General features: G+C 34.0%; 1 protein-coding gene across 2 annotated transcripts in view; it reads right to left on the reverse strand.

The window, feature by feature from the left end:
• Positions 1-390: 390 nt before the first annotated feature.
• The window catches only part of LOC123550469 (Wilms tumor protein 1-interacting protein homolog), a 41,679-nt gene continuing 14,953 nt past the window's right edge, over positions 391-27,116 (reverse strand). The window contains exons 2-9 of one of the 2 annotated variants that reach the window (XM_053546038.1): positions 22,716-22,817; positions 17,277-17,344; positions 14,658-14,720; positions 13,079-13,209; positions 8,750-8,801; positions 7,581-7,649; positions 6,378-6,401; positions 934-1,073 (exon numbers count right to left, since the gene is read on the reverse strand). In XM_053546038.1, the coding sequence (XP_053402013.1) occupies positions 6,384-6,401; positions 7,581-7,649; positions 8,750-8,801; positions 13,079-13,209; positions 14,658-14,720; positions 17,277-17,344; positions 22,716-22,817 (503 nt within the window). In that variant the 3' untranslated portion in view covers positions 934-1,073; positions 6,378-6,383. Of the gene's footprint in view, positions 1,074-6,377; positions 6,402-7,580; positions 7,650-8,749; positions 8,802-13,078; positions 13,210-14,657; positions 14,721-17,276; positions 17,345-22,715; positions 22,818-27,116 lie in introns of both variants that reach the window. The other variant, XM_053546037.1, reaches the window with a different exon arrangement.

Raw genomic sequence — 27,116 nt, forward strand, 5'->3', positions numbered from 1 at the left:
CTGATATAACTGTAAAGATCTTTATCAAAAATACCATATATATTTGTTTTGATTTGTTGCTTAAGTTTTGATGTTTTGCAGAGCGGAAATTATCAAACAAGCACTTAACTCTAAGAGACAATTTACAAAGCACTTTTAGTTGCATACTATCTATCTAGAGAGATTCATGTATGAAGCTGTGTAATGTACATTTCAAGAAAGAGCACTGGTTTTCATTTAGTACCATTTTAGAAAATATTTGCAGTAAAAGAACGAGATAGAACATGTCATTCGACTCAGAGATATGTGTTCTGAAGAGAAAACAGAAGTTCTGAAAATCGTTCAGATGTGATAGAACAAATGATTTCAGTGGAAAGTAGTATTCACAAACAAGATTTCTTCCACCAATTCTGCACTTTTTCAATGATTTTAATTGCACCTTATAACCCTTGTATTGTATTTTCGGCAGTCATACTTTACCCTTCAACACAAAATATAAAATCAACAAAAAATGTCATGAATGGTATTGCAAGTGAATTACTATAAATAACGCAAAAAACAAGCACTTTGAAAAACAAAAACAAGTGTCAATGACTTTCGTTAAAAAAAAATGAAGCAACAAAATTAACACGACTGATTCACTTAACAACATATCACAAGTCTGTTATAGTTTTCTTCATTCCGTTATGTGCTCCTGGGGGTACCTGGGGCATGGGTTTATTTGCATACAGACTAGAAGAATCGTAACCATTCGCCATTATTTTCCTGTGAGGCGGAACTGGGGGCGGAGCTTCATTCAATGACGATGGAAGAGGCGGGGCCATACCGCCTCCCGAGACATGTGATTGACAGCCTGTCATTTGAAGCATACTGTTGTTTGGATAAGCCGAGACCGGGGCAGGCATGATAGCGATGCTATCCCTCTGATTTCCTGAAGTTTTGTTCAGTATATTGAACGTGTATGGGTCAATATAAAACTGCTCGTCCGGGTACTCGAGATGGAGACGTTTGATATGACACATGTGACAATACAAATGCTCATCCAGTGGATAACACCGTTTGTCTGGCTCATCCGTCAACTGAATACCGCAGTCCTGGAAAAAAAGAAAACTTCAAGTTATACATTTGAAAAATATCTACTATGACTTTTTCTCTTCATATAAAGCACTGGATAAAATGTAATCACATACACAAATCATTTTTTATATTAATTTTTTTCTTCTTTTCAATGGAAAACTGAAGTATCTCTTATATCCCTTTAAATATTTACAATGTTATTTTCATACTATCACAACATTTGGTTCACCCTTATCTTCATCCGGAGAAAAATTCCAATTTTTTTATTACGATAAAACCACATTTTTGACTTGCCAGAAGCCATTAATATTGACAATGACATCTTTACACACAAATATACTTTTCAACAAATAAATAAAACAAGAGCAACCAATAAATATTGACTATTCACAAAAGAAATGTAATTGTTTACCCAGCAATTTTATTTTGATATGATGTTATTTTCTGAAAAATGTTCAGGTTCTTTTCAAAAATAAATATTTAGTGCATGCCAGGGATTGGGCCCCAATATGTAAAGTCTTCATGCATGTCAGCTCTGACCAGTAACAAAATCTGCATACTATAATCATACTTTGGATTATTGAAGTTTTTGTGAGCTCTTCGTTAGAAAAGGGTTTAATGCCATTTTTCAACAGTATTTCAGTTATATAAAGGCAGGGTTTACTGCCATTTCCAGCTATATAAGGGCAGGATTTAATACCATTTTTCAACTGTATAAAGACAGGAGTTTAATGACATTTTTCAACTGTAAAAAGACAGGAGTTTAATGCCATTTTTCAACTGTATAAAGACAAAGAGTTTAAAGCCGTTTTTCATCTGTATAAAGACAAGAGTTTAATGCCATTTTTTAACTGTATAAAGACAAGAGTTTAATGCCATTTTTCAACAGTATTTCAGTTGTATGAAGGTAGGATTTAATGTTGTTTTTCAACCACATTTCAGTTAAAGGCGGTCTGTTTACCTAAACCACTGCTTCTGGATTCTATACCAGTACTCACTTGTTCTCCACAAGTAACAAAAAACTTCACCACATAAAACAGCTGTGGTCAGACATATAATCAATCATTATTGAGATAAATTGTTTGGCCCTTGCAATTAATTCATCATCTCATAATTCATAGCCTGGTGCTCTAACTACAAAGCTAACCATGTTGGCTAAAGAAATGCCAGCTGCTGAACCTTCCGTCCTAATGACACAAGGCAAACAACAGAATACATGGAAAACTCCATCATTTGCCTGATGTGTACAGGAAAACCATTTAATATTTGTTACAATTTACTTGCAAAAAAGTCTTACAGTCTTAGGGTAACATCCTGGCTAAACATTTAACCATTAAAACGTAAAAAAACTCTCTAAAAAGGCAAAAATGATAACGCATATGACCCCATACTACAGGTCTGGTCAACAGTAATTTACAGCTAAAATAAACAAGAGGACCATGATGGTCCTGAATCGCTCACCTGTCCCCACATGACCCAGTTTTAAACCGAGTATGATGTCGTTTTTTTCTATTATTTGATATTGTGACCTAGTTTTTGAGCTCATGTGACCCAGTGTTGAATCTGATCTAGATATCATCAAGATAAAAATTCTAACCAATTTTCATGAAGATCCACTGAAAAATATGGCCTCTAGAGAGGTCACAAGATTTTTTATTATTTGACCTACTGACCTAGTTATTGAAGGCACGTGACCCAGTTTCGAAACTGACCTAGATATCATCAAGGTGAACATTCTGACTAATTTTCATGAAGATCCATTCAAAAGTATGGCCTCTAGAGAGGTCACAAGGTTTTTCTATTTTTAGACCTACTGACCTAGTTTTTGATCGCAGTTGACCCAGTTTCAAACCTGACCTAGATATCATCAAAATGAACATTCAGACCAATTTTCATATAGTTCCCATGAAAAATATGGCCTCTAGAGAGGTCACAAGGCTTTTTTGTTATTTGAACTACTGACCTAGTTATTAAAAACATGTGACCAAGTTTCGAACAAGATCTAGATATCATCAAGGTGAACATTCTGACTTATTTTCATGAAGATCCGTTGAAAAGTATGGCCTCTAGAGAGGTCATAAGGTTTTTCTATTTTTAGACCTACTGACCTAGTTTTTGACCGCAGTTGAACAAGTTTCGAACTTGACCTAGATATCATCAAGATAAAAATTCTGACCAATTTTCATACAGATCCCATGAAAAATATGGCCTCTAGAGAGGTCACAAGGTTTTTTTGTTATTTGACCTACTTACCTAGTTATTGAAGGCACGTGACCCAGTTTCGAAACTTGACCTAGATATCATCAAGATGAACATTCTGACCAATTTTCATGAAGATCCATTCACAAGTATGGCCTCTAGAGAGGTCACAAGGTTTTTCTATTTTTAGACCTACTGACCTAGTTTTTGACCGCAGTTGACCCAGTTTCGAACTTGACCTAGATATCATCAAGATGAATATTCTGACCAACTTTCATACAGATCCCATGAAAAATATGGCCTCTAGAGAGGTCACAAGGTTTTTTTATTATTTGACCTACTGACCTTCTTTTTGATCGCAGTTGACCCAGTTTGGAACTTGACCTAGATATCATCAAGATGAACATTCTGACAAACTTTCATACAGTTCCCATGAAAAATATGGCCTCTAGAGAGGTCACAATGTTTTTTTATTATTTGACCTACTGACCTAGTTTTTGAAGGCACGTGACCCAGTTTCGAACTTGACCTAGATATCATCAAGATGAACATCCTGAATAACTTTCATGAAGATCCCATGAAAAATATGGCCTCTAGAGAGGTCACAAGGTTTTTTTATTATTTGACCTACTGACCTACTTTTTGTCCGCAGTTGACCCAGTTTCGAACTTGACCTAGATATCATCAAGATGAACATTCTGACCAACTTTCATACAGATCCCATGAAAAATATGGCCTCTAGAGAGGTCACAAGGTTTTTTTATTATTTGACCTACTGACCTAGTTTTTGATCGCAGTTGACCCAGTTTCGAACTTGACCTAGATATCATCAAGATAAACATTCTGACCAACTTTCATACAGATCCCATGAAAAATATGGCCTCTAGAGAGGTCACAAGGTTTTTTTATTATTTGACCTACTGACCTAGTTTTTGACCGCAGTTGACCCAGTTTCGAACTTGACCTAGATATCATCAAGATGAACATTCTGACCAACTTTCATAAAGATCCCATGAAAAATATGGCCTCTAGAGAGGTCACAAGGTTTTTTTATTATTTGACCTACTGACCTAGTTTTTGATCGCAGTTGACCCAGTTTCGAACTTGACCTAGATATCATCAAGATAAACATTCTGACCAACTTTCATAAAGATCCCATGAAAAATGTGACCTCTAGAGTGGTCACAAGCAAAAGTTTACGCACGCACGGACGCACGCACGGACGCACGCACGCACGGACGACGGACGACGGACGCTGCGTGATCACAAAAGCTCACATTGTCACTTTGTGACATGTGAGCTAAAAAAAACTGCTGACAAGAACATGGTTAATATTGCACTGAAATAAAAACGCTAACTATACTTTGGTTAATACTTTACTGAAATAAAACTATACAGTGCACAAAACTGCAAAAAACACTCATCACTACCTTTTCTTCCCCGTTACCGAAAATCACTCAAATCAGTGCCCACATTTTTGCAGTGTTAACATCTAATGAAACAGGAAAATTATAAACATCTAATTGAGTTATCTCTCTTTTCTCTAAATATAGATTCGATATTAACGATGGTTTTAATTTATTTACGTCCATTGTAAGTATTAAGGTAGTGGACCTGTAATGATGTTTGGCGACTTATGTATCCTCTGTATGCTAATTCTCCCATTTTTATAGAAACCATCTGTGAGTTGAGCTGTATTTTACAACTACATTTTACAACCAAAAAATATTTACCAAACATGAATACTTGCAAAACTGATGACTGTCATTACATATACACTACCTTAACACAGTTGATCTGTAAGTTACAAAGCGCAACCCAACAGAAATTGCTTTATCAATACCGGTCCACAACCTAAGAATTATTCACTTAAAATCCGACTAACTACCTGTATTCTTTGAACACAAAAAAAAAGGCTGCTGTTTTCCGATAATCAAATCACAAAAATGAAAATGACATGAACAATAATCAGTCTACTGTAAATGTTTTTTTTTTTTTCAGCATCATTGCAAAATGCAAAAAGTGTCACAGTTTGTTTTCTCTCTCGAAAGAAGTACTAGGCAAAGAATTCTTACTGAACTCGTTAAAACACATTGCTATCATACAGTTAATTTATTACTTAGAGCCAGAAAGTTTGCGAAAACAGAAAATATATAACATTCCCAATACTACACAACTAGTATCTGCCACTTATAAAATCATGTGTAGATTTTCTTGAACTACAAAAATTCATAAAGATTAGATATCTTTTCTAACAAAAGATTAAAGGGTTTCTAACTACTCTGGGTGGTGGCTGATTACATGAACCGTATCCCAGAATAGCTTTTTCTTCTTTTAACCATGTGCATATGTGTGAGAGAATGGGCATCTAGAAAGCACAAAAAGCCATTTAGAAAAGATGGTGGAATTTAATTTAATTTTCTGGCAAAACCATGAAAAAGGTTTTCCACTAGTTATGCCATTAAAGATTTTCTAATAGGTAGAGCTTTCCTGCAGGCACGTTATTTTAAGGCATCAGCAGAAAACAAAAGAAAATGTGTATGTACAAAGTATCCTAACATAAATATCATACATATTTATAAACATAAACAACATGTATTAATAAATACTGAAATATATAGAATGTTAAAGTTCACGTCATAACCAAGGATAGCGGCAGAGTTTAGAACAGACACTGAAGTGTTTTAATACTAAAGTTTGCAGCACCTAGAAAGAAAGCTTTCAAAACTGGTCTTATACTGTACAATATACATAAAAACATTCAAGTCAATGATTTAGATCTGTCCTATACAGAATTATGACACAACTGCATATTAAAATAATGTGTCAGTACTATGAAAACAGCCATACTGGCCAAAACAAAGAAATTTAAGGCCAGCAATATTACACATTTTATACTATCTTTTTGTCACTAAAATAAATATCTGGCCCAAAAATAATTAGGTGAATAATTTAACAATTTATCTATTTACTATGATTTGACATAACATGAAACCAGTTTTGAATACTGACCAATAGAAAATGGAAAGTTGATTAAGACCTAATCACTAAATCAACCAATCAAAATGCACAGCTGGTATTTGGTACATGCCAACCCAAAAATAGATGATTTTGTTGCTTACTTAATTTCATCTTTGTATAGGAAGCTGAAATTTAAACAACTAAGTCTTCACTTCCTGTAAATAAATCTTTACTGCACAAGTAATGTATTTGATCATGTATTACATCATCAATGCAATCTATATGCCGTTGAAACCAGTAACCCAAACAATTCTTTCCAGCAAAAGTCTTAAACTGGTAACATAAAAGTTTGAGTAATTGACTTTTAATTTTTATACAATTGCATATAACAATATACCAGTATATAGCTTAGCACTGTTAACACAAAAACTGTATCACAGTGCAGCTACCCAACTTTACTAGAAAATAAATCTATCTTTTTCACAGTAATGTCACAACAGACAGAGGTCACCTCTATTAAAATAGATATGAATTTTTCAGTCAGGTATCTCTATTACAAAGAATACAAAATGTATCCTTTATGCTGTATTTTTTTTTTTAATTCGGCTGAACACAGATTTTCACATTTAGCAATGTCTTAAGAAATGTCACAGAGACAAATGCCTTGCTAATGCATTTCTTAGACAACCCATGAACTTGAAATCAAAAGCCTTGACACATAATGTAAAATTCCATTTGTGTTCAACAAATCATTTAATTCCGTGTAACAGAGATTCCCCATATAGTATAAAAATAAACTTAATTTTTAGAGAACTGTGTGCAATTTCAAAAGCAAAAGCTTAGTGCAAAAGTTAGATTAATGATTCTGATTAAATGGTTAAGGAATAGAATATCTCAAAAAAATATCCCTATCCGACTATCAGAATTGTTTAACTGACATGGTAAAATAAATTGCCCGAAACATGTATCCCTGTTCAAGTTAAGTAATACAGCACTGAAACTTTACAATTCTAAATGTCTTTATAACTCTCTAACATGGACAATTATATGCTCCTATTCAGAGAACTGGTGATAATCTGAAGGCATACACTCTCCATTGAAATAGTCTGGATCTGAACTGCCAGGTAATTTCAATGCTTTCAGCTTCATTTAGTGTAGAAGCACTGAAGTAATGTAACACTTTTCTTGAATTAGAAAAGATTCTTGTTTGATGACTGGTAAATGGAGTCCCATTTTAACTTTCTGCTCCTGTTGCTTAAGGCATAGTTCAAAGCTATAAAAGTTGCTGAAGGTTATGTTAAGTCTGGTTATAATTGATTCATTTTCTAACAAAAGAATGTTCTGGACATGTTTTATCAGCTTACCTCACAATGATAACAATCCACATGGAAATTTTTCTCCATTGAGACAACACGTACGGTTTCCTCTGTTCCCTGTCAGAGAAAAACAAAAACATTTAAAGAACATGCTTATAATTAAACACAACAATTTCATCAGTTCCTGTGGAATCATTAACCTTTAGCCCACTATATTTCTACAATGGACTGGTTCATCATTCAATGTCGGCAGTACCACTTCTTATTTGAAGGGGTGTTCACTGAAAATTGACTGACTGAATAGCGAACAGTGCAGACCATGCAGGCTGATCTTGGTCTGCACTGGTCGCAAAGGCAGAATCACTCGCTGCCAGCAGGCTTAAGATTAATATTTGTGACAGTGAGGGACTAACTTTTGTGTTGTGCCAATCCACGAAATTAAGTTTTGATGAAATAACAAATTTTCCATTTATATGGTCTTTAAATTTTGAAATCTGAATTTGTCCCCACTACATAAATCATTTTTGCCAAAACCATGATATTTTATGTCCACAAAATTAAAGGATTTCACAGTATACAGTCATATTCATTGTGTCAACAGTTTTACTTTTACCTTTTGTGGACAAAACATGTGGAAATGCTTCTTTTCAGAGTGTTAAACAAGAGATGAATTTGAGTATAGGTCCACATTCCACACCAAAAAAATGAATCGATAGACTGAAGCATCCAAATTTGTAAATTAATAGGACTGTAAAATGATCAGAATTATATGAGCTAATTCTTCCGATTTTCAAAAATATATTTTCGCAAGAGAGGAGGTTGTCTCCCTTCACCGAAACAAAATCACAGCCTTGTTCTGACAAACTATATTAAATTTTATCAAAGAATAATTTGTATCAAGAAAAATATATGGCAAAATATTGTCAAACACACAGTGGATATTTATTGGTTCCAGTGCAAAAATGAAGTATCCTTCACTAGATGCGATACTTTTCATCAGTGGCACTGTCACAAGTAAAAATGTAAGGTCTGGCGGTCGTAAGTGAAAGATAGTTACTTCTCAAAGGTTAAGTATACATATTTTCTTTTTATTTCATACATTTCCAATGGTTTTATCCAAATTTCACCAAATTTTCTGGCCCTACAAACCGATCGACTGAAGCATAAATTTCATATCAAAATCAAATCAAGCTATATTTTTTTGTATGTCCACCTACCTCAACTGGTGTAATGGCTTGGCCACATGCCGCACATTTCGGCGCAAATACCCTGCAACAATAAAAAACATTTTTTTACACAAAAAGAACAAGTATTAATGAAAATTACAAATGGTTTTATTTGGTTTTAAGTCACAATTACAAAATTTAAGTCATACGAGTTATGGTGCCGGACATAGGTTGAACCCCAGATGGCAGACGATGATGTCGGACAATACACCTATACTAATAGCCCACCAAGAACGTTGCAAAGAAACTCTTGCATTGCCCTTTCCAACATACATTTCAAAAAAATAAATATGGGTGCAAATTTATGGAACACTAATGAATATGAGTGGACTATTATGGCAATTTCAGGAATGCAAAGTTATTAAATCTTGTTCTGTTATAAATGTTGAGTAATTCAAAAAAAAATTTCACATTAATCATACCTATACTATTTGCACTTCGATTGTGGTATCGAAACTGGAAGTATTCTCGATTTAATTGACTATAATTACTTTTATATTTGAAATTGAACACAATATAATCTCCACCTAATCTTTTTGTAGATACAACCATAGATAAACTTGTCAATCAATGAATAAATATAATTATGTACTTCATAACACCTTCATTGCACTATCCAGTTAAAGGGACATACCTCCAGTAGTTTATTTTCGGCGGGTACGAGTCCAAATATATCATGTACCGACAGGATAATCTTTTTATTTTTCTCAGTAAAAACAGAAAGCAAATCAGATGGACATGATTTAGACGTACACAAAAACATCAGGTCAAACATTTACTGATGTTGATATTCATGCGTAAATGTTTACTAGTCAATGGCTTTTATTGTTTAGTTAACAGAGATTTAAATCAGTTGCTGCATCATCCAAAGGAGTATATCTATCTGATATGAAATATATTGGACGGTCACATGGCACAAAAGAGAATCACAGATTGGAATAGAAAAATAGGTATAGAATAACATTTTATAAGACTGACACATTTATAGTACTTGTTTTCAACAGTATTTCCATGAAGAAACAGCTGTCCTAGATTCTGTACCAGCACTGACTTGTTCTCCACAAGTAACTGACAACTTCCCCAACTGCATCACAAGCCAAGGACACATTACTTCAGACATATCCAGTACAAAGAACATCTGCCTAGCCCCAAAATCAAAACTCAGGATTCACAGTCCTGTTCGCTACCCACTGAGCTAACACATTACTGTTCAAAGTTATTTGATCAGTATGCTATGAATACAGTTTGAACTAAAAAAATTCTACTGTGTAACAAACTGTCTTCAGAAAAGTTTTTATAAATATAGAAGCTGCCTAAAAAAACAATGAATTACTATGTTTTTAACTTTTTCATTTACAGTTACTACACAATCAAAGTACTTTCAGAATTACCCAAAATGTCACATAAATCTAAAGGCGTGTCCCTTTAAACAATAAAATTATGTAAACATGAGATTCACAGCTTTTTTTGGTAAACTTTTACAATTAGAATTATTTGGTTGCTAGGAAATTTCTCAAGTCATTTGCAAAAATGTTGCAATTTACAAATGTACAAAAATTAATCTGTTCTGAATATGCTGGGCATGAATGCACATTACATCATGCCTTTCAATACCAGTACTAGGATACTGATGAAAAATCTGTATTAGCAATTGTATTTGTTTGTTTGTTTTAGGTTTAATGCCATTTTTCAACAGTATTTCAGTTATGTAATGGCGGGCAGTTAACCTAACCAGTGTTCCTGGATTCTATACCTGTACAAACCTGTTCTCCGCAAGTTACTGCAAACTTCCCCACAAGAATCAGAGGTGGAGGACGAATGATATCAGACACAATGTCGGAGAATATACGCCGGGGATCAGACTCACGACCCTGAGATCCGTAGATCTGTGCTCTCCCTATTGAGCTAAGTGGGTGGGCTGCTAGCAATAACATACTGACAAAGGTGAAGCTCAATTAAATGGAAAACTTGCAAAGGTTTTAGCAGGAACTGATCATTGAATAGTTTCATGTTTATATCTTTATTTCATACTGTCCACTGTAGTTACAGAACAGCAATTACTTCTGTTTAGAAGCTGCTGCAGTAAGTATACATGTGATGCTGATATTTCCTATAACTCTTGCCATTTTATAAGTTTCAAATAAGTGTTTTTGTAACTTTGCAATTTTGTAAATTTTCAATCAAAGGCCTGAATGGCCTGAGTCGGCTAATGATTGATGTACTGACAGTATAGTCTACCAGTTTCAGTTTGTTTTTAGTTTTTTTCTTAAAATTTCATAACACAGCTCGATATTTACCCAAAATACTATATCCGGATACGATTACACTTTTCTCCAGTTTGAACAATATATTTTACAAATTGTGATGATACGACGACATTTAGCAGCAATTGGCAGTATCTGACATTGAAGTTTACGGTTAATTTACCTCTTATTTAAATCTTTTCATAAAATGTTGTTTCGTTTCGCCAAACATAGACGATCTACTTTCGATTTCAAAAACTACAAGAAAATACAATTTAATGTTTCGCCGATTTGTTTATTTCTCGAAAAATAAGAATTAAAATCATTTTTAATATCAGTAGTAACTAAACAAACCAGTAAGAGCTTCTTCTTCCGATAGTTTATCCGTTTACTGACTGCAAAATTCAACCCACGCAAAGTTTATAGAAATCATACGATGCGTGTTTACGTTCAATGTGGGAGAATTAAGGCTGATCGGCTATGTTACCTAACGCATCCAGACGATTCAGATTTTGTTTTTAAAAAAGCATTGTGTGCGTTTCTGTAATTTTATATACGTTTTTATACGCTTAGAAATTATTAGACATGCGTATTTGCATTATTTCTATACGTAATTTACGCTAATACGCATCTTATCTGGAGCCCTGCTGAAACTATTTTTTTGTCTTTCGCTGGATGTTACCCAAGCTTTGTAAGCCTGCGCAATTCTTAAAATGCACATTTATGCTTAATGAGTTACATTCGAGAATTGCACAATTACAAGTCATAAATATGACAGATTACATCGTATATTGGTCATAGCAAAGGGAATTGACACAACTCAACTTCATTCATGCAATGAACTGCTTGAAGTTTGAGAAATCTAATGGAACTACATCCCTTCACTGTGTTATTTGGTCCATCTAGAGAATCGTTGGATAGCAAGGACTCGTCAAAAGGCTTTCAGCCTTTAGCCGACTCAAAAAACATTTTTGTAACTTTGCCATTTTATAAGTTTACAGTATTTTTTTTTTTATAACTTTGCAACTTTATAAGTTTTCAAACAAGGAGGTGCGTTCAATAAACGCTTGATGCCCCTAGTGGCATCCTTGCCAATAGATTTTGCACCTAAGTCCAAAACGAGGTCAAGGTCAAGGTCAAACTGAGGTCAGGTGATGTTTAAAGATGAGGAATGGTCACAGTTTACATCTGTATTAGTATCAATTTATTCTTGTAAGGGGTATTGATGCTAGACGAAATGGTCCCATTTGGTTAACCAAGAGATGGCCCATATAAAGCAACCTAAGTCCAAGATGAGGTCAAGGTCAAGGTTAAACTTAGGTCATGTAATGTCTGAAGATGAGGAATGGTCACAGTTTACATCTGCATTAGTATCAAGTCATTCTAGTAAGGGGTATTGATGCTAGACGAAACGTTCCCATTTGGTTAACCTCGTATGGACGGACAGGACAATCACTATATGCCTCCCGCATCAGTAGATGCTGGGGGCATAAAAAGTACTTTTATAACTTTGCTATTTTACAAGTTCTCAAAAGGTATTTTTATAATTTTGCTGTTTAAAAGTTTCCAAAGTATTTTTTTATAACATTGCTATTCACAAGTGATCAACAGTTATTTTTATAATTTCCAATTAGGATTTTTTATCACTTTGCTATTTTACAAGTTTTCAAAAGGTATTTTAAGAATAAGCCAGCGAAACTTTATGAACCCACTAAATTTTTTTTGCCAGTATCAGGTTTTTCTGTTGATATTTGGGCGACTCCATCTGGCACTAAAAATTCATCTCTAACCACTAAAGTTTAAATGAACACCTCTTGTTGAATCTTGCATGGCTCGAACTATGCCTGTTAGACACAAAAATTCAATGGAGTACAGAAACCAAGAGGCACCACTCAATATGTATATCACTGGATCTATAATAGTTTTAATTCTTCTCTCATTTTAAATATGTATTTTCTGCTTCATCATGTCATAGCTGCATTACTGATCCAAATGAAATCATCCATTATCAATTAAGCCAATGTTTTTCATGTCATGAATAAACTGTGTCCGTTAGGCTAACTATAATACTGTATACCTGTGAAAATCTGCGACACAGTAAACTTTGTTTTCCATGTCGACTGTAAATGGTACACCGTCGAGACATTCATTACACATACAACATCGGAAACAACCAGGATGATATGACTTTCCCATTGCCTGCAGAATCTGTAAAATAATCCATCAATTATTACAGACATTCATTTTTCTCTTTCAAAATTTCTAAAAAACATTTAAGGGGAAATGGGACAGTTGCCTATATGTATATAGGGCGAAAATTTTCCTATGGGCAGAATTTCTTTAAACTTTGTGTACTGACTGGATGGCTTCCTCACATGAAGAATTCAACGCCCCGAGTGAGGTTCGAACCCACATCGATGAGGGGCAAGTGTTGATGAGGGGCAAGTGTTTGAAGTATTTGCAAAAGCGATCAAAAGCAAAAATGTGATACAAAAAGAAGACTCAGCTGTTCTTTAACTCGTACCTTTTAGAATATCCCCTTAAATCATACCTGCTTATGATTTAAGTTTGAAACTGACCAATGGCAGGGCTGCATTCCGAGACTGGTCTTCAAACATAACCCTTACCCTGCTAAATTTCTATAATGAACTTTTCCATCTTTCAATTTGGACAGTACCATTAACTGTTAAAAGGGGTGTTTACATAAAAGATATTGACTGAATGGCAAACAGTGCAGATCATCATCAGACTGCACGGATGTGCAGGCTGATCATGATCTACACTGGTCACAAATGCAGACTCAATCATGTCCAACATGATAAGGGTTAAGTTTTATAAAACTGGTACCCATCTATACTAGTACTTCCCCTAAGAACCAGACTGGCTTTAAGCTAAATTTTAGATTTCCTTTACAAGTTAAAATGAAACTAAATCATGTGGTATTTTTTTCATCACTATGATTCAGAGGCAGTTATGTAATTTTTATATTATGTAATTTTCTATAGATTACAATATAAACATGCAATTCTAGCATTATGTGCATACATCCTATTTTCCCATCATTTGCAAGTCTGGGAACTGACGTATTCAAATCCTTAAAAAATTATGCATTATTCTACATCTGCAAAACAGAAAAAATTGAGACAGAACTCCAGAGCTATTAATGAGCAAAAATCCCTGTAAATATTAAACTCTAAAATGTCTTCTTTGTTCTCTGGTTGTATGTTTTGCAAATCATGCATCTTTTAAAGCAAGTAGCTAGGTTTGGCCATTTTTATGCAGTCGATAGTTTGAAAATGTTTACAAATTATCATATTTCTTAGTCAAGTGTACAGCTTTAACTGTTTCAAAATCTTAATTTCCTTTATCACTGTTCTCTTTATAATCAAGCGTATACAAAAACGATGATGCTTATATTACCCTTCTATAATGAACTTGTCCATCTTTTAATTTGGACAATACCATTAACTGTTAAAAGGGATGCTTTCCAAAAAGATGCCGACTGAATGGCGAACAGTGCAGACCATGATCAGACTGCTCGGATGTGCAGGCTGATCTTGGTCTACACTGGTCGCAAAGGCAGAATAGCTTGCCGCCTGCAGGCTAAGGCTTAAACAAACACAAGTTGACCTTTTGTGACAAAGGTCATGTCTTACCATATCCATTATCAGATGTCCACAGATCACACACTTCTCCGCTGTCTGTTGAAAACCCGAATACTGAAAGACAGCAAAACAAATCACATGTTAGCAGAGATCTACCTTCTGATTAATCAACAATAGTTGCGGTTACGGTTACCAAGGGTGGATCTAAGACAAAGGAAATGTATTTCAATTCAAATCTGAATGTCAAATCTGAATACGGTTGTACCTGCTTTAACTGCCACCTGTATTAAACAACCACTTGCTTTAAGCAAACATTATCTTTTTGTTCTAATTTCAACTTGTTTTATTCTGTCATTAGCCTTAAGCAACCAAGTGAACATTTTCTTGTCCTTTTTGACTCATTCAACTGGAGTTAGAGGTCATGAGGGGTATTGCACACTTCAGTATCACTCATGAACAGACTCAGTCAAACCAATCTGGCTATTGTCTCTGTGTTCTATGGTTCTAACAGACCATCTTATAGATTTTACTTACTTTTATTCATAGTTTAACATATATATCAAGTATGTACACCAAAAATGAAACTAATGGTTTCTTGGTTTCTGTTTACAGGTGGTCTTTATCACATGTTTGACTGTATAATTTGGGACTAAACATAATCAAAATATGCCTTGATCAATCTATGTATTTAAATCCACCCACCCTGGCCTTCGGTAATATTTTATTACCTTTTTTTCTGCTTATTCATTCCTAAGAGGTATAAAAGGTGCAAAACTGAAAATTGATCCATGAAATAACAATAAATTATATAATAAATACACTAATTTGAGTCCAGAAGGACATAAATTTGAAGCAATAATTCAATCATATACCAAAAAAATAAAGATATGAAATACGATGATTAAAGATATAATAATTTATAAACAATTTCATATTGTAACTATTCAAAAAATTGAGGTCCCTAGAAACACACTATCATTGCGTCATGTCTTGCATTTTTGCGACATTGAGTCATGTTGAAGATTTAAGATATTACCAAATAACCTAAATGACATTATGTACAATCTATCTAAATCTTAAATCTGTATTCATTTAGTTTAGTATACCACTGTACACTTTTTAACTATTTATATATTCTCGGATCAATGTGTCACGTTTTGTGGTTTATCAAGGATTATAAAAGAAGTACAAATGGTTATGTTTTCTTCATGAAAATTGAAAATATAAGTCATGTAATAAGGAAGGAAAACTATTATCTAAAAGTGCATCAAACTTTACAAAGTGACAAAATAAACAATATCTTAAGCTGGCTGTTGGACTCTGTACCACTCGCATGTAAAACACACGCGATCATTGTTCGTACATTCCACAGAACCACTTCCGTTAATTTATCTTGCAGAATACTGATCTCATCCTTAAAAGCTTGAATGAAATCAAATTCTAATACAATGATGTTAAGAGCTTAAAATAAATCTAATTCTATTAAACATAACAATGTTCTAAAAACATGTAAAATATATTCATATGCAAAGTATTAGATATTTTCTCAATACAACAGACAATGTAGCACAAGCTATAGTCTCCTCGACCTCTTTCTGTGGTAGGATGTGGTCACTGATTCATATTTCATATTATGATTACTTTAGGCTAAAAAAATGGTTAAGAATGTAAGATTATCAGAAAATTCATGGAAATTCAATTTAGCAGTTCATTGCATCTGCCTTTTGCATCCACACAACAAAGCTTATAGACCAAGTAGGGTAAATACATCATGGCTACATCTCCATTTTTTTATTCCAACAGTTCCTTACTGAACAGCATAAAAACTAACCCAATATGAAAGATGTTTCAGAATAAAGTTTGATGAAGACCTATCAAACTCAGACAGAAGGTTGTAATAAGTTTGTTTTCTTTACCTTGAAGTCTGTCAGCTACTTTTACATACTGGAGCTTAATCAAAATTTCCCAAAGGAGAGTTGCTTGCAAACATGCTTCTGACCAAGTTTGGAGAAGATCCTTCAAACAGTAATGTTGTTAAGGGTTTGTTTTTTTGTTTAAGCTTTAGCCCATAAATTTCTAAAATGGACTGGTTCATCATTCAATTTTGGCAGTACCATCTATTATTCAAAGAGGTGTTCACTGAACATTTACTGACTGAATAGCAAACAGTGCAGACCAAGATGAGCCTGCACCTCTTTGTCTGCAGTGGTCACAAAGGCAGAATCACTTGCTGCCAGCAGGTTAAGCTTCTCTTTTGTAATATGTTCATTAGATAAATTAGGTCTGCCAATGTGTAAACATATTGTTCATTTACTTTATCAGTTATTTATAAGAAACTGACAGTTTTGAGACAGGACAACACTAGAATGCCCTAGATAGTTATCTAATTATGTCAAATAGTTCTTTCTCTTCTATCAATGCTTCCTCTCTAGTAATGTGTCCAATCTAGCACTGTAGATTTGGTTAATAATAAATCTTTTTTTTAGCAACAAGAGGGTTACCACCCCTTTAGATATTGTTTCTGAATTATACTTTGTAAGAATTACTCAAAGAACAATTAAGCATTCTTGTTGCACCACTTCGCGAACTGCCCCGATTCCACAATCAATGCCCTTTGTGACATTCCCAGATTCCGCTATCAACGACAAGAAAGTATATAATGATACTTACTAAATAATCTTCTTCACAATACACCTTCCCATGTACATTGTAAAATGCCTTCCCTCGTAACGTTCGACCTGGAAAGAAAAAGGAAAATGCATTACAAGGGATAAAATAATTGCCCTTTAGCATATGGTTGCTAACTAAAGGAGTATATATATACTGTTGAACCCATGACCTGCAAGTTTATTTGTTCCCTTATTAAGCTTATTCAGCTTTTCCCTTACAATTTTCTTTATTGTGCAGTACCTTTTCCTTACTGAGGGTTATTTAAATTATCCGTAGTACTTCCTTTTTTCAGCATACAGCCATTCCCTTTTGGAGCACATTGCAGTCTTTTGTTTATTGAGCATAAGCCATTCCCTTATTGAGCACATGTAGTCTTTCGTTTATTGAGCATACAGTCATTCCCTTATTGAGCACATGTAGTCTTTTGTTTACTGAGCATACAGCCATTCCCTTATTAAGCACATGTAGTCTTTTGTTTATTGAGCATACAGCCATTCCCTTTTGGAGCACTTGTAGTCTTTTGTTTATGGAGCATACAGCTTTTCCCTTCTGGAGCAGATGTAAGTCTTTTGTTTATTGAGCATACAGCTTTTCCCTTTTGGAGCAGATGTAGTCTTTTGTTTATTGAGCATGCCGACAGCCATCACTTGTAGTCTTTCATTTATTGAGCATACAGCCATTCCCTTTTGGAGCACTTGTAAAATTTTGTATATTGAGCGTACAGCCATTCCCTTTTCGAGCTGATGTAGTCTTTTGTTTATTCACCATACAGCCATTCCCTTTTGGAGCAGATGTAGTCCTTTGCTTACTGAGCATATAGCCACAATCTTATGGAGCATGTGTAGTCTTTAGTTTATTGCGCATACAGCCATTTCATAACTGAGTTTTGTAGTCTTTCCTTTATTGGGCATATTTCACTCTTCCTTATTGAGGACACATAATCATTTCCTTATTGAATGTATTCATGACAACTTAATCTCCCTTACTGAGCACATTTTACTCTTCCCTTATTGAGTACTATGTAATCTCCTTTACAGAGTATAATAAGCCACTGCCGTTATACTGACCATATTTGTAAAACACATGTAATATTTGTTTATTGTGCATGTTCAGCTTTTGCCTTCAATACCGGCCATATTTGGAACTTCCCTAATTAAGCTCATTTGTCCCAAAAAGACAGTACAGTAGGGACATGATTATTCATAATTTTCAAAAATAGACCTAGAGCTGCTTTTGAGAAAAGCGCATGTCTCCCACAACTGCCTTAATCATCTAGATTAATATTTCTTCTCCATTATGTATCTGAGTCAACCATGCACCAAGACTTGTATCACTGGCATCAGTATTTTCGGTTCAAAGGCCATAATTTCGAAGTGCCTGGGCCGATTTGGCTAGTTATTGAACTTGGCCGAGGACTTATTGGCAAACACATTTTGTTCAAGTTTGTTGAAGATCGGATGAGAAATGTTCGACTTAAGAGTGCAGACAAGATTTGTGATAGACTGACGGACACACACATAGACAGGAAAAAATCAATATGTCTCCCACCACAGTGGTGTGGGGAAACATAATAAAGGGAAACTTGATATGTTCATTTGGATTTAATTTCTGGACTGACCCAACCAACTAAGAAGAAATCCTCCAAAAATATTAATGACTTCACTAAATAGCTAATTTCTTCCTTCTTTTTTAAAATTATAAACAAGATTACTAATCCCTTCTTTTTAAAAACTTCGAACTTTTGACTCAGTATCAGCTATGGGCAGGTTTTACAGTTCTTGCTTCATTTAACACTTTTCTTGGTTTGTTAACCACCTCCAAAGAACTCCTTTTAATGTGGTTACAACAAATAATACTTTTTTCATCAAGAATACAATTTTTAGGAAAGGTCTTTATGCTCATAAAAGTTATGCTTTTGTATTGTTCTGTTTTTGTATTATGTTTTTCAGTAATTTCAGTAATTTCTTTAACAGACAAAGGCTAGAAACCTTTAAGATTACTCAAAAAATGATTATGATAAAAAAGAAAATGACTTCAGTCAATTTGAATTTCAAATGGTGTGATAAGATCATAAAAATGTATTGAACAGAGACAAAAAGAATATATGTAAAATGGCAAAAATTATCAAGTAGTTTTGTTAAACATCTACTTTTAAAGGAACAAAAGATTTAAAATTAAACCCTTATTTCATTTAAGCAGTTTTCTTTTCAACAATTAAGCTCAGTCGCCAAAAATACTTGTTTTGATCGTTATAATTATATTATTTAGTTTACACTATTATGTTTGATTGTTTGTATACTGTAATATCAGATATTTCTGCAAATCAAAAATTTTGTGCAATTTTTATAAATGCTATAATAACTGTTGTGTGTGCTGTTACTTTTTACCATAAATTTATTTATACTTATTGTTTAAGCTCAATCAGGACAAAAGCTCCAAGCTTATTTGAACCACTCTCGAGTCTGCTTCCTATAAAAACAAGTACTTGTGTCATATGAAGTGTGGCCGTGACGCCAGTAGGACTCAAACCCAATACCCCTTGGCTGAACAGCGGAAACCTTAACCTCCAGGCTAACACTCCCAAAATTAATTTAAATCTTAGTTTCATGAGGACCTATTTTCAAAAAATTATTGGCTGAATTTAAAAATTGGCAATTAATTTTGCGAATACGTTTGAATAGTGTACTATAAAGATTTCACTGCACTTATTTCTAGTCTGATATTATGTACTGATGCTTCACTGGTGGCTGGGTTAGAGCCCCACAACCTCCACCTTAAGGAGCCAACATGAGCAAAGGGGGATATCTTGTTCTCAAGATTGCACGGTTCTAAGCAACAAGTTTGGAACTTGTAAACATTAACCCTTACCATGCTGGACAGAATTGGTTCCGCCTTTGTGACCAGTGTACATCATGATCAGCTTGCACATCTGTGCATTCTGATCAAGATCTGCACTGTTCCCCATTCAGTCAGTGTTTTTTGGTAAGCACCCAATTCTTTTAACAGTTAATGGTACTGTCCAAATTGGAAGATGGACAAGTTCATCATAGATATTTAGCTGGGTAAGGGTCACAATAAGCAAAGATAGGCAAAATAACCAAGTTAAATACAATCAATATAAATACAGCACATTTTACTGTAAACTGAACCTGAATATATTTTTTGTTGTTCTCAATGGCTGGTCTGGTATGTAATATTTCCTTTCCATTATTGACAAATCTAAAATTTTATGGTTTTCTTTTTCAAATATATTTATACATAATCGAGCATTATGAATTGATCTCTAAATACTTAATGGTAAGGAATGTGCGGAATTAAAAGAAACATGATATATGATATTGTTTAATATATAAAATATTTTGGTCGAGTTGTTAATCCATAGCATACCAAGACAAAATAGAATTGAAAAGCGTTTACGAGTTAATCGGTGCAGACAGATAATCACCGCCTGTCATAGCATAATGCCAAAAACCTTTTCTTTCCTTATTATATATAGCAGAAATATGTCTTCAATTGTAATTATAATAGATTTTATTACCTCTAAGGTACCAATCAGATCTTAATCATTTTCTGCTTTTTTCTCTCTTTTTTTATATAATTATGTAAAAATGCACTTGACAAGTGCTATAAGTTTATTTGATTTTTAATTTGTGCATTTTGGTTTATATTTCTATATCAGAGTGAAATTTAGTGCATCTTTATTTATAATTCTAAAATCTGAATTGAATTTTGATAGATGACGATAAAGTGCATTTTGAAATATAATTCTGAATCTGTATGAAACCTGGTAAGATGACTGCACATTAATAGAACAACTGATGCCGGTTTCTTATTCTTTGTTTTAACTTAACCTTTACCCTGCTAAATTTCTAAAATGGACTGGTTTATCATTCAGTCTGGGTAGTACCATTTATTATTTGAAAGGGTGTTCACTCAAAATTTACAGACTGAATAGCGAAAGTGCAGGCCATGATCAGCCTGCACATCTTGGTCTGCACTGGTCGCAAAGGCAAAATCACTCTCTGCCAGAAGGCTAAAGGTTAGGGGAGAGTCTAAATGAATCTGTGTTACTGCTTTCATCAAATACAGTAACTATTTAATATTATGATGAAAATTAAATATAAATCGACTTGAATTTTGACACTTGCACAAGATATAAAGAATTTACAAAACACTAGCCTTTTTCAAAATTTGTATTTTTCATCTATTGACTAGGCTACTCCAATACAGACCAAACAATAAAGTTCCTGTTCCTTTATACAAGCATGAAATTTTAGTCAAATGCTGAAAAAACTGCCGGTTTAAACCAAACATTCTCCGTTAGATTACACAAATCCCATCAAAGGCATCGAACGTATAAAACGCTACTTGAAGAATGGTCAGAAGAATCAAGATTTTCGAGGATTTAAAACAGAAGAGTACTTCAGACACACAAGTTTAATAGAGAGAAAATATTTCTATTTAAACTGAAATCAACTTGATCCTTGAAAGCATGAAGATCATTAAAATCATTTATAACTGTTGTTGGTAATCAAAATACACATTTTACTTACATATTAGTTACAAGTTTAATAAGGTTTAAAAATATAAGTATGCAACAAAACAATATGCCATCAGATTCTGTCCTGGCATAATCCGGTATAACAGGATATATCCCCCAAACTTCTTTCTGAAAAGATTTTGGGTGTATGGTAATGGTGTTTGGTGGTGGGAGGGGAATTCCTGTTACACCAATCCAGGCAATGCGTATTTCTGGGAGGTTCTCTCCTACATAATAAAGAGCTGAGTTCCTCAGGTAAAGGTGCATCAAAGCTATTCATCAGGTGCATAAAAGTACCGGCTCTCTATCTGGAAAGAACTAGGCTAAGTTAGCTGAACATGCATGTATCTAAAAGTCTCTCTCTGTTCTTGAAGCTCCTCTTGCTCTGTCCATATGGTTAGAAAGCTCTTTGCCTATATGTACTGGTTAAGGATGAATATTGCACACCTCACCCCCTCCATCCATCCCTCTGCTACAGTTGTATGTAAAGCATATTTGAATCTGTTTACCATGAAAATGGTGCTGTATGAATCTGGTATAATACAACACACCTATATTTTCATGTACTGTATGAGGCAGTATTACGGATCAGCAGTACGTATGTGTGCTACATATGTGACAGTATAATAAAATGGCAGTATACACCATTGGTATATGTGACAATATAATAATATTAACTCCCTGTGACAAGTTTAGAAGTGCCAGAACATCACCATAACCACATAATTATGTGACAATACTACAGAACTAAGAAAATTCTTATACTTATTTCTTAAGTATAACAGAGCAGTTTTCTGTACCAAATGTATATGGCAATATAGTCCAGACAATATAATATATACTATTATGGGACAATAAAACAGGGTAATAACATTTATCACATGTTGAACTTAACTTACCACATGAACAGCAAGTGAAACACTTTGTGTGGTATATATGCCCCATGGCTTGGCAGGCATCATTGGCACCCGTTACTTTTTCTGAACACTTGAAACACTGACCTGAAAATACAAATAAGACCAAACATATATTTGAGTGTAAAACAAAATCAGTTTGATTTGTTCATGATCAATGGTTTTTCTGTTGTACATGGAGGTTCACTAAAAGCTGAAGGCCGTTTCTATTCTACAGGCCACGGTGACCTTGACCATTGATTTACTGAGCAACAAGCAAATTCGATGAAAAAAATATATCCAGCAAAAAGTTAAGAATGTTACCAAGAAGCAAATAATTTCATTAGTCAAAATCAAATAGAAAATGAATGGGTTTTTTTTGGGGGGTGGGGGGAGGGACAAGGATACAAAAGTTTACATGTTGATTATAAATATTGATAGAAAACTAAAAATAAAAAAAAATTGGGGGGGGGGGGGGGGGGGGGGGGGGGGGGGAATTCTGAAATTCTACCTGCTAGTAACTGAGAAATGGCTGCGGACGGATATTTTTGTGCATTTTTCATTAAATCAAGGACAATAACTCTAAGAGAAATTGACCAATCGAAAAAAACTTGAAGGGCATCATCGCAGTATCTTGATTCATGTCTATTTCAAGTTCGATGAAATTCTATCTGCTAGTTACTGAGAAATGACTGCAGACGGACATTTTTCATTAAATCAAGGGCAATAACTCTGAGGGAAATTGACCAATCAAAAAAAAAACTTGACGGGCATCATTGCAGTATGTTGGTTCATGTTTATTTCAAGTTTCATGAAATTCTACAGAGTAGTTACTGAGAAATGGCTGCGGATGGACGGATGGACTGACGGACTGACAACGCCATTTCAATACCCCGCTCCCGATTTCATCGGCGGGGGATAAAAATAGGGATCATTCCCTGACAACAGGCGTAAAGTTTGACTGTTGTAGACCACAGTATTCTTTGATCTTTGACTAGAAACCAAAATAGTATACTGATACTGTGTCTTCTTTGAAAGGGTTGGATGGGTGGCGGAAATATTATTTATGATGTTTTAGTAAAAACGCATCACTGGGTTGATAGGGCATATAAATAAGGGGTGGGTGGGGGGATATTATTTATGACATTTCAGTAAAAACACATCTCCGATTTGATAGGGCGTATTACACATGTATATGTTGACATCATGCAGTTAAAATTTCGAAAACATTCAATACTATATGAAAGGATTTATCGCAAACAAAATCTCTTTTCTTTTTTTCTGAATAGCTTTTAACAGTTTATCTTCACATTCGGATCTATCAGCCTCATTCCTTTGTTGATTTTTTTGCAGACATGTGACATTTACACAAATGATTTATAAATGATGATATTCAATGACAAAATTTATGTCTACAAAACATTTTCAGTTAACAAAGTTTGTCAAAGATACAGGCATAGTAATATATTTTTTTTTAAGTAAAAATAAAGTGTTTTTCTTCCCCCAGATATTTACTCTTTTCTAGTATTATGAATGACTAATTTCTTCCACTATTTAAATGTGTCTGACCACCTAACACTCATTTGGTCAAGAATTTTTTTTCCCCGACTTCTCAACATAAAATAAATAGAAAAATATTTTTCTGTTTTGTTTTTAGCAAACTGCTTTATATCATGAGCCTTGTTCGTATCAGCAACATTTCATATAGCTGTTCAGCTTCCATCTAAAAAGAATTGGTTTGTCTGTGTTCAATGTACTGCATCAACAAGGCTGCAGGGTTTTTTCTTTCTGTTTTGGGAACATAGCCTATACCCCCAATATTGGGAATTTTGATGCGTAAATGTTCCAAATAGGGAAATAATTAGTCCCATAGGATATAGTAAGGATGTGTTTAATCACTTTCTCATACACTTGTTTCACATTGTACAACCTCTTTAACATACTGCCATTACAAAATTATCCATTTGGTCAATATCTGTGCAATTTTGATGAATTTTTTTTCAGAATGTAAATTGGGAATTTTTGCACTCATTTTTGGAAAAATACATGATACTTTTTGGCATTGGGAATATAGCCGAGTAACGGCTATAAAAACGGCAGAAAAAAAAAAACCTGGGCTGATTTATTTTTTCTGTCCCAATCTTCATTAGACCCAGTCTTGTGGTCTTAAATGACCCTTAGGGCTGAAAAAACAACAACACAATTTTTAAAGGGGACTGGCTCCTAGATTTTTGTGATGGAGTCTCCCGCAACATATTTAGAATCATTAATAACAAGAGCTGTCGGAGGACAGCAACGCTCCACTATTTAACAGCCTTGTCGCTTGAATGAATAAGAAAGTCGAAAAAGGGGCATAATTTAGTAAAAAAGTAAAATAGGGTTATGGAACCTGCATAGTGCTTATCAGCTCATGACAGTGGACAAGTGTATGAAGTTTCAATCCATTCCCATTAGTGGGTACTGAGATACCAGCTTACATATAAGAATTTAACCCAAAAACTCCTAAGTTGAAAAAGGGGCATAATTTTGTAAAATGCAAAGTTGAGTTATTGACCCTTTGCACTGCACGTCATATCATGAAAGTGAACTAGTGTGTGAAGTTTCAATCCTTTCCCATTAGTGGATACTGAGATACCAGCTTACATACAAAAACTTAACCAAAAATTTCTATGTTGAAAAAGGGGCATAATTTTGTAAAAATCAAAATAAAGTTATGGGACCTGCTTTGTGCATGTCAGATCATGACAGTGAACAAGTGTGTGAAGTTTCAATCCATTCCCATTAGTGAGTACTGAGATACCAGCTTACATACAAAACCTTAACCAAAAAATTCTAAGTCGAAAAAGGGGCATAATTTTGTAAAAAAGCAAAATAGAGTTATGGAACCTGTGCAATGTAAGTCAGTTTATCACAGTAAATAAGTGTGTGAAGTTTCAATCCATTCCCACAAGTGGTTACTGAGATACAAGCTTACATACAAAACCTTAACCAAAAATTTCTAAGTCAAAAAAGGGGCATAATTTTGTAAAAAAGCAAAACAGAGTTATGGAACCTGTGCAATGTAAGTCAGTTTATCACAGTGAATAAGTGTGTGAAGTTTCAATCCATTCCCACAAGTGGTTGCTGAGATACCAGCTTACATACAAAAACTTAACCAAATCGGGACGCGGACGCGGACGCCGACGCATGGGCGAGTCCAATAGCTCTACTATTCTATGAATAGTCGAGCTAAAAATACTTGTATTTAAGCCAATAAAAGGTATTTAGAATCATAAATATCATAAATAACATAAATAAAGGTATTCATATTTAAGTCAATAAAAGCTATTAGTAACCGTTTGATATACATATAATATAGCTAAACTCCTGCCATATAATATATCAAAGGTGTATGTGACTTATGCTTTTAAGAGTCTGCTGCGTTACTATTTTACAGGCTACATGACGTGTTTGTATCGATAAATATAAACCAAAAACTCACCAAATCACCTTGTTTATTATACTTATCATTTATGAAATGGAAAATATTCACAAAAACCAGGTTTTGTAAAATCAAATCTGACATCACAAAAGTGAAGCATGGATGACCTGCAACTGCAACTGAATATGCTTAATTCCTGCGACTTCAAACACATGTTCTTTAATTGTTAAAATTGTAAATAAAGGTCTTTCTTTTTGAAATCAAAGTGAAATAATTTCTTCATGCTTTCCAGTAATCTCCGATGTCACAAAAAGGCAGACATATAGGGTATCTTGATTTAACGGAGATTTCTTTCAAAAGATGTGTCAAAACAGACCACATTAAACAAAACTTTTTCTGTTTTCATCAATCTGGTGATCTTTCCAGCTCATAAATTTCAAGAAAGAAGTTGCAAAAAATAAACCAGTTAACAAATTCGTCAAGTTGACTTAAAATTGACGAAACTGTTCTTTTTTCCCATTTAGACAATCGATTAATCGATTACGAATATAAGAACAGAATGTTTATCAATTTTTTATATATATATAATTGTAACTGCAGGGCAACAGATATTTGAAGAAAAACAAAACAAAACAAGTGCTTCAAGTGTTTTTTTAAAAAAACATTTCACTTGTTCACTATGGCATACTCATAAAATTTCATCTCCGAGATAATCACATAATGATTTCTAATACTTAAATAATATCTACATTGCCTTCTGTTTACTTCTTTTTTTAATTTCCATGATCATAATTATGCAGGCATTTCCCTTTAAGTGAACTTTTTTTTCTACATACTTCTATTTTTGTTTAAAATTCCTACACCCCTTCAGCATTATAAGAACTTGTTTCTCTGGATTGAGAAAAATTACTACACCAAAAATTTCCAAAAAAATTTTACTAACCTTTAATTTTTATAAAAATGTTTTCACTGTGTATTTTTTTTTT

The sequence above is a fragment of the Mercenaria mercenaria genome, chromosome 6 (genome assembly GCF_021730395.1).
Source record: "Mercenaria mercenaria strain notata chromosome 6, MADL_Memer_1, whole genome shotgun sequence".
NCBI lineage: Eukaryota > Metazoa > Mollusca > Bivalvia > Venerida > Veneridae > Mercenaria > Mercenaria mercenaria.